Below are 9,174 nucleotides of genomic sequence, written 5' to 3'. Positions count from 1 at the left end.
ATGAATACTTCTTACATTAGCATACCTTATGATACACTAAGAATACCACGCTACATTTTTAATATTCAAGTGGTCAACAAGAATGCCTGGCTCTTGAGAAATCTCACTCTTGGTTATAATATCCATGACAACTATGTGAGTACACTTGGGACATCAGATGCCTTGCTGGATATGCTTTCTACAGGAGAAGCCAATGTTCCCAACTACAGCTGTGGAAGGAAGGACAACCTTTTAGTTCTTCTTGATGGATCTAAAAAGGATATCTCCATCCAAATGTCAACATTAGGAAGCATCTACAAAATCCCTCAGGTTTGTATGTTCGTTTTTCTATAGGTAAAGTGAGAGGCATTGTGGTGGGTGAATGGTAGATCTGAACATATCTTCCCTTTGGAAGTGAAGAGATGCTTTTCACAATGGCCACTATAGGTGTCATTGTTATACACTGCCAATATATTATTACCATACTCCCAAGATGGGCTGTGTAAGACTGTATTGGAGTTGGAGTTGAAGTTGAAGTTTGGGACTTTAAATGTATCACTACTGAAACAAACCCAGTCACATCACCTCAAGTAACTTGTGGATGGATAAAAGTTCTACAGCTGTTAACCACAAAGCTGACTTGAGAATTCATACCAGAATAACAGAGTTGGAAGGAACCTCTTGTATTCTAACCTCCTGCTCAAACAGGAGACCCTATTCCATTTCAGACAAATAGTTGTCCAATCTCTTCTTAAGAACCTGCAGTGATGTAGCATTACCGTTTGTTCTATGTCTAAAATCTGGGTGTATAATTATTGGAGTAACGTTAAAGCTATAGAATAGCTTCTAAATAGACTTCCAAAATTCTGATTTTTGAACAGAAAAAAAAAAATCAAGTGAAGATTCTTGGACTCTACAACTTTACAAATTATATTAGGAGCTGCAGTCTCTTGTATAACTGGAGAAAAAGCTAAAAAGATTGCTGCACAAAGAATCCAAGATATAAAGGCAGAAAAAATATAGCTATCCTCAGTAATACTGGTTATTTGAAATATATTAGACACTACAGAGAAATACAAAAACATCTTAGGCAGTATTTAATCAAGCAACTTTTGAGCACTGGACACAATGATTAAATATGGAATATTTAATCAAGACCCTTATAATGAACAAACTTGCACTTGCAGAGGTCCAGAGACAGATGACTCAACATATCTATTATTTTAATGTCAATTGTATAAGAAAAGGAGAGATCAGTATCTTGAACCACATTTAGATGAATGAGCTTTTGGGATGCTTGTGTTAAAACGACATATTTTCTGTATGGTCCAATTCATAAATGATTTTAATATGGCTTTTTATTTGAACAAACATTTAAATTGAGGATTGCATGTACAGGTCTGATTGTGTTCAATAGTAGGATGATACAGAAATGTGATTTGCATTCTTTGTTCTTATTCTTTTTAAATTTATTTATTTTATTTTGGACTATTGTTGTATACAGAATTGTAATATTATGTATTTTTATTCTGTATCTTAATTTTGCTTAACGATTAATCAACAATAAACTAAATACATTTATGAGAACAAATTGGGTCTCTTTAAAGGCTAATATTTTTGAACTGATCTGACTTCAGATAGAACACAATGTTCTTCATTGTTTTTTCAGATCAGTTTTCAATTATTTTCAGAGTCACAGAATGATAAAAGTCAATTGCCTTTTTACCACCGGCTTTTCCCTAAAAAGGGGATCCTCTACCCAGCCTTTGTCCAATTGCTTCTGCATTTCAGATGGACCTTAATTGGTCTCTTTGCTTCAGACACAGAAAATGGAGAGAATTTCATGAGGACTTTCACTCCTATGCTTGTCAGGAATGGAATTTGTGTTGTTATATCACAAAGATTCTCAACAACTGGACGTATAGCTCCCCTCAGGGATGCCCTCTCTAAGTGGAGGCAAGTTAATGTCTTTGTTCACTTCATGGAATATGTTCCCCTTACAGACAGAATTCTTCCTTTCCATTTAACACTTGAAGGCTTGCCAGGACCTGTTGAAGGGAAAGTCTGGATCACGACATATGTCACAATAAATCCAATTAAAAATTACAGACTTCTCAAACATGTGCATAGTATCTGGACTTTTTATTTCAAGGGAAAAGAAAGGCAAACAAAGGATGCATTTGAACCCAATTTCTTTGTGGAGTCACCATTTGCAGATCAGACATTTCACTGTTCTTTTTCAACAAATGTATTTTCTGCCAAGGGCCGGAGAAGATGCACTGAGCAAGCACCACTGGAGACCCAAGAGAAAAGAAACAGAAACAAAATCCAAAATGTCCACCATTATTACGGTATTATTAAGACTCTGGCCCTTGCCTTGAATGCTGCATATTCCTCCAGATCCAGGAGGAAGAGGACAGAAGGTAAAGAGGTGCTATGGGCTCCAAGGCTGCAGCCGTGGCAGGTAGGGGGTCCCTACAAGGATCCATCCAGCTTATTTCAAAGGAGAATGAGGGGAAGTAGGGGTGGGCTTCTGGGGGTTCGTAGGGGTTTGGGAGAAAATCTAGCTAAGATTCTATGTAGTTCTGAGAACCCCCAAATCCCACTCCTGGCTGGCCCCACCCATCCCACCCCTCCCCTCCCAGGAGTCCCCACACGGCCCATTTTGGATGCAGGTAAGTGCAGGGTACATGCTAAGGCTTGGGAAAACAGGTCTACCGGAAGATTGGGAAGGCTGGAAATGGGCCCGTTTCTGGCCTCCTGAGGGCCTCCGCAGCCTGAGGAGGCCGTTTTCACCTTAGGGAGCCTGGGGAGGACAAAAACAACCCCCACTGTGGTACAGGGGCCGACTAGGCCACGCCACTATGGCCACATCCACCCAGCAACCAAGCAGAGAACCCCTTGCTAAAATTTTTGGAGACCAGCTCTGAGGGGAAGCATCTCAACCTACTTGTGCTACAAGAGGGTAACAAGTTTAGCAAATCTAATCGCTCAGGAGATAATATTCACAAGAGTGGGAAATATCTCAGATTTAGTAAAAATTGCTATTTTTTAATTTAAAAAAAGGATATATAAACTTTTAAATAAATTCCTGTATCTATGGGTTTGCGATTAAGATTGCAGAATTTGCCTCTATGATTATGAATGTGACTCTGACACCAAGTAGCGCAACCCCTTCTCTGCAGGAATCCCAGTTCAATAGATCCCAGTCTATTGCTTTTAAAATTCCTGCATTTCTATTCTAGTTTCATCCCTTTCTGCAGAGGAATGAATATTGGAATATTTCCAGGATGAAACTGTACTTTGACCAAAATGGAGATTTAGCAGCTGATCTGGTCATCACAAGCTCGGTGGTTTTTCCCAAGGAGGAACTAATCCCAAAGGAACTGGGGATTTTTGAAAGACAAAGACTTATCATAAACTCAGCTACTCTGTCTTGGCTAAAGTTCCTCAACAAGGTGGGAGAAACATCGGTCTCTTTTCTCTATTTTACAAATCCCATTTCAACTGTGGTAAGCCATTGCACCATGGCTTAGGGTTGAAACGTAAAAGCCACACGAAAAAAGAAAGCGAGGCGCTGAGGTACTAGGGATTGTGGTGCTGATAGCCTCAGGTTTACTTGTTCCTTGTTCTCAAACAGCAAAGAAAAAGGCGATTTTGTTGACCCAGGTCAAAATTCAGATTTGGATTAAATCTGATGAAAGAGAATCAAAGACTGAATCAAAGTCCTTTTGGTCACAGTGGGAAATAGGATTTGAAATCAGGATTTATCTTGTCCTGGTTCAGGTCAGTGTTCCATGAACCCAGAATTGGCCAGAATTATCCATTCCAATCTCTCACCCCACTGGGATAGTGCAATAGGTGTTGTGCTCCTAGGAAGGAGGTCCATGTTTTCAGTTCATGAGGAATCATAATGATTGGTCTGATGTGAAGAACTGAAACATTGCTTTGACTCAAAGAAAAGCTCTTCCTAATATCTCAAGTAATGAGATACAGTTTGAAAGGAAATGCCACTTAGTTTAGTTTAGTTTAGGTTTAGGTTTAGGTTTATTTGATTTGTATACCGCCCTACTCCCGAAGGACTCAGGGCGGTGAACAGCCAAGCAATAAAATACATAAATACACAAAATTTAAAAACCAGATAAAATCAAATTAAATCATTTTGGCCCAGACAGATTAAAACACCCCAATAATTTAAAAACAGATTAAAATTTACATATTAAAAGAGGGAGGAGATTAGACCAAGCCCGCTTGATGGAATAAAAAGGTCTTCACAGCGCGGTGGAAGGTGCGCAGATCCGGGATTCTCCGTATCTCTGGGGGGAGCTCGTTCCAGACGGTAGGTGCCCCCACAGAGAAGGCTCTCCCCCTAGATTTGGCCTTTGATTTATAACAGGATATTTCATATCAAAACCTCTAGAATGCAATTGTTTATCTTGATTGTTAGCTGCCTCAAGTCTCTCTGGAAAAAAAAAGGAGGATCCAAATTAAACTACTAATAAATGTAGGTCTGTCTTTCCACACCAGTTGGCGACTGTAGTTTGTTTGTTTGTTTTTACAGAGAATGCTTTTTCTTGGACCTATTTCTAACTGGACTTATTTCTAAGTTGGGCCTTAGAAATATCTCCTTCTGACTCAGAGCTCATGCTCATGTCCCATGTGCTACAGCAAAAGATGGCTGATTTATCCTGTTTGAGGGACACATTCTCATGACTTCATCTCCTTATCTCACTGTAGTTTTAAGACTGAGCTTTTAGTCTTATTTCAAGACTAAAAATTAACATTCAAAAATTAACAAAGAAATATACAAAAAAACAAAGATCTCCTTTAAAATGGACAGTCCTAATTTGTAAGGAATGTTTTGTTTGTATCTTAACTGGGAGTTGGTTTGGGATTACTATGAAAGGGGAATGGAATTTTCAGTATTTGTCTTTCAACAGTTTAGAAATAGTTACAGATTTCCTATTTATCTAAATAAAGCCCAGAGGCTACCTGGCTAAAGTTTATGTTTATGTTTATCCTAATATGTTTTCTTTGGCACTTTTTAATTTTATGCTTAGTCTCTGCCTCAGTCCAAATGTGTGGAAAATTGTCATCCTGGATTTGTCAAGCAATCTCGAGAAGGAGAGCCAGTTTGCTGCCACGACTGCATTCCTTGTCCGGAAAGGACCATCTCTACTCAGGAAGGTGGGTGACATCAAAGAAAAGATTAGTCCCTGTGAAAGTGGGTTCATCCAGAGCAGAGGTGTCAAACTGAGCCAGATATGTCACATGCAGGCCCTGCCCACCCCAGCTCTGCGAAGGGGAAAAAACCTAATGATTTGCCCCCTGGCAGCAACATAACATGGCGAGCTTGACACCCGTCAACCAATTTTTGGCACCACACTACAAAAAAGATGTTGAGACTTTGGAAAAAGTTCAGAGGAGAGCAACTAAGATGATCAAAGGCCTGGAGACTAAAACATATGAAAAACAGTTGCAGCATTTGGGTTTGGCTAGTCTAGAGAAAAGAGGAACTAGGGATGACATGATAGCAGTATTCCAGTACTTGAGGGGCTGCTACAAAGAAGAGGGAGTCAAGCTATTCTCCAAAGCACCTGAGGGCAGGACAAGAAGCAATGGATAGAAACAAATCAAGGAGAGAAGCAACCTGGAATTAAGGAGGCACTTTCTAACAGTGAGAACATTTAACTAGTGGAACAACTTGCCTTCGGAAATCATGGGTGCTTCATCACTGGAGGTTTTTAAGAAGAACTTAATATTAACTAACTCTTATAACTTTATTGTTACTTTAAATGTACACTAATCGGCATATGTTAAAATGAAATTTTGTTGCATACAGTTTTCAAAGGGTCACAACCTCCAATATACAGTACATAAACATGACCAAACAAACACAAAATTATGCATATAGCCACATATATGACACAGAGAAACAACACAGTGTAGTTCGGATGTATAGCAATAGCACTTAGCACTTAGACTTATATACCACTTCATAGTGTTTTACAGCCCTCTCTACGGTTTACAGAGTCTGCATCTTGCCCCCAACAATCTGGTTCCTCATTTTACCCACCTCGGAAGGATGGAAGGCTGAGACAACCTTGAGCCTGGTGAGATTCAAACTGCCAAATTGCAGTCAGCAGTCAGTCAGCACAAGTAGCCTGCAGTACTACACTCTAACCACTGCACCATCTCAGCTCTTATACATGTACATGGTGAGAAAAACATGTACATGGCGAGAAGATTGGACAGCCACTTGTCTGAAATGGTATATGGTCTCCTGTTTGAGCAAATGGATGGACTAGAAAATCTCCAAGGTCCCTTCCAGCTTTATTTTATTCATTCATTCCAAACATACCATTGCTCCCAGTAGCCTTTCCAGATTACTTGCAGGACTCATTTCATTGGTCAGCCAATTCGACTTCATAAGATAGACATACTATGTGTCTGGAATATAAAGAAATGTCATTTTACAGGAATTACAAAATTTGTGTAGAAAGATTAACTGATTCATTATTCACCTATAATAACAGGTTGCTATGGAAGTTCACAGAAAATCATTCAAGTCCTAGAATTTTCCCCAATTTCATAGACCTTAGCCATATATTTTTCAAGCAAATGTGATACTTACTACCTTCTCTCTGTGGAGATGTTAACCCTTAACCACAAACATATTATTTCAGCTATGCTATTACAGACATGAGGTCATAATGACCTCTGTAGCAAAAAGACATTTGATGTTTTCATGGTTGGATCTAAAAATTGATGTATAGAGCAGTAAAGCAAAAAAAATGTATTGATTTCTATCAAATCCACATCGCGCAGGTCACTTTTTGTTTCTCCATCCTTGAACTTCAATCTTTCTTCTCTAATTTTTACATTGGTCCACTGAATGATGGCGCTAATCATTTCTTTAGAAAATAATAATTTCCAAATCTCTAGGGGAGCAGGTGAATTTCCGTGATTTCTAGCTGCTGACCGTAGTCCAGGTAATTGCACAACAATATTGTGACTAGTGGTTCTGGATCTATTGCTTCCAAAAGGTGCAGAAGACCATTTGAATTTTTTCTTGCCACATAAATTATTGCACGATGTAGATTGTACCTGGACATCAATTTCATTGGGAGCTTCATCATTGCTGATGTCAGAATTAGTGGTGGCGGTAGGTTCCTCATCATCCATTATAAAATTTTCATCACAATCTGATTCAACTTCACTCAGATCACTCTTTGCTTCTCCGTACCATTTTAGAACAGTTTCTTCGAACTTTGGATCACCAAATCGCACTCTTTTTTATGGAAAACATGGCCCCAACATTATAAAAAAAAAATGTTAACAATGATCTGCGGTCAAAATGACCGAAACTCAAATTCAAGGGCCTCTACAGAAAACACCAAATAACTGACGCAAGCCCAATGCTGCATACACTCTTATTGGTGGGAAAACAAAAGCTATTCACAACTGGAATGGTCCATTTCTAAAAAATAGGGGTATTCTGAACATTTTGGAAAACTGTTGCGGTCACTATGACTGTGTGTCTATGGTTATGGGTTCAGAAGTGCATTTTGGAAAATGCTCCTGGTATGAGTTATTATCCCAATGATGCATATCTTGAAATATAAAAGGACACAATATTAAGGAAATATTGTTTTTTGTTTTTCTCAGATACAGAAAAATGCACCAAGTGTCCAGATGATAAATATCCAAATGAGGAACGAGTCCAATGTATCCCCAAAGTGATAATTTTTCTGTCTTATCAGGATCAACTGGGCATCATCCTGGTTTCTTTTGCACTTCTCTTGTTCCTAAGCACAGTTTTTGTGTTAATCATATTAATTAAATACAGAGAAACTCCCATTGTCAAAGCCAACAACCGGGACCTTTCTTACATCCTCCTGATCTCCCTCCAGCTTTGCTTCTTGTCTTCTTTTCTCTTCATTGGTCAACCAAGGAAAGCCACCTGCCTTCTCCGACAAACAGTGTTCAGCATCATCTTCTCAGTTGCCATTTCTTCTCTCTTGGCTAAAACGATCACAGTGGTGCTGGCTTTCCTGGCCACAAAACCAGGTAGCCAAGTGAAGAGGTGGTTGGGGAAGAGTTTGGCCAATTCCATCATCCTTTCTTGTTCTGCTGTCCAAATTATCATCTGCTTCATCTGGCTGGGAGTTTTTCCTCCATTCCCTGACTCTGACCTCCATTCCCAGCCAGGAGCAATCATCCTGAAATGCAATGAAGGCTATGTTGTCATGTTCTACATCACCCTCAGCTATATGGGCTTCTTAGCTGCCATCTGTTTTACTGTGGCTTTCCTGGCCAGAAATCTTCCTGGGGCCTTCAATGAAGCCAAACTGATCACCTTCAGCATGCTGGTCTTCTGCAGCGTCTGGGTGAGTTTTATCCCCACCTATCTGAGTACCAAAGGGAAATACATGGTGGCTGTGCAGGTCTTCTCCATCCTGGCCTCCAATGCTGGGCTGCTAGGCTGCATCTTCATCCCCAAGTGCTATATTATCATTCTGAGGTCAGACCTGAATACAAAAGAGCATCTTACAACCAGAAGAAATGTAGAAATGTGAAACATAGGAATTTCTACTCTGAACATGGTTTTATAGGTCAATCTATAAAATGGCCCAAGCTGTCCTCCATGCATGATCTGGGTCAAGGAGTTTGCTTGAAATAATTAAAATGCATCTGGAAGATACCTTCCCCTCTCTCTGTCCAGTAGAATCCTAGGATGTCCACTGAGCTGTTTTGAATAGTTCAGGCAGCATTTGTATCACACGCCCATAGCCTACATGAGGCCTTCAGTGCCACACTCAGGTATTTGAAGAATGGATTTGAAGTGGATTGAGTGGCAGGAAACAAAAAGAACAAATAATAAAAAAAGAACATTGCTTAAGATGTCACGAAATCATAACAAGGAATACCAATATAATAAGAGCAATATTTTATTTTTTGTCTCCAGTCCCTAGCTATGGAATCAATTATTCTCACTAATTTTTTTTTGTTGTGCAATTAAGCCTTCATGAAACATGCAAGCAGCTTTGAGTAATCTACATAAAAACTCCCTATGTTTTCCTAATAATTAATCTTAGGTTTACATGGAGGGAAGTATGCAGTGGAGTACCCCAAGGCTCTGTTTTAGGCCTAGTACTCTTCAACATCTTCATCAATGATTTGGATGAGGGGATA

The 9,174-nt window shown here is 39.4% G+C and overlaps 1 protein-coding gene across 1 annotated transcript; it reads left to right on the top strand.

The window, feature by feature from the left end:
- Positions 1-8,558, top strand: LOC139309983 (vomeronasal type-2 receptor 26-like). Its single transcript, XM_070934165.1, has 5 exons — positions 1-309; positions 1,649-2,443; positions 3,225-3,437; positions 5,040-5,166; positions 7,648-8,558. The coding sequence occupies exons 1-5, from the start codon at positions 1-3 to the stop codon at positions 8,556-8,558; spliced, it is 2,355 nt and encodes a 784-aa protein (XP_070790266.1).
- The last annotated feature ends 616 nt before the right edge of the window (positions 8,559-9,174 follow it).

This window comes from Pituophis catenifer, unplaced genomic scaffold (genome assembly GCF_029215685.1).
Source record: "Pituophis catenifer annectens isolate HBS135680 unplaced genomic scaffold, rPitCat1.0.hap2 SCAF_2, whole genome shotgun sequence".
Classification (NCBI taxonomy): Eukaryota; Metazoa; Chordata; class Lepidosauria; order Squamata; family Colubridae; genus Pituophis; species Pituophis catenifer.
This window is presented reverse-complemented; position numbering and strand designations above follow the sequence as displayed.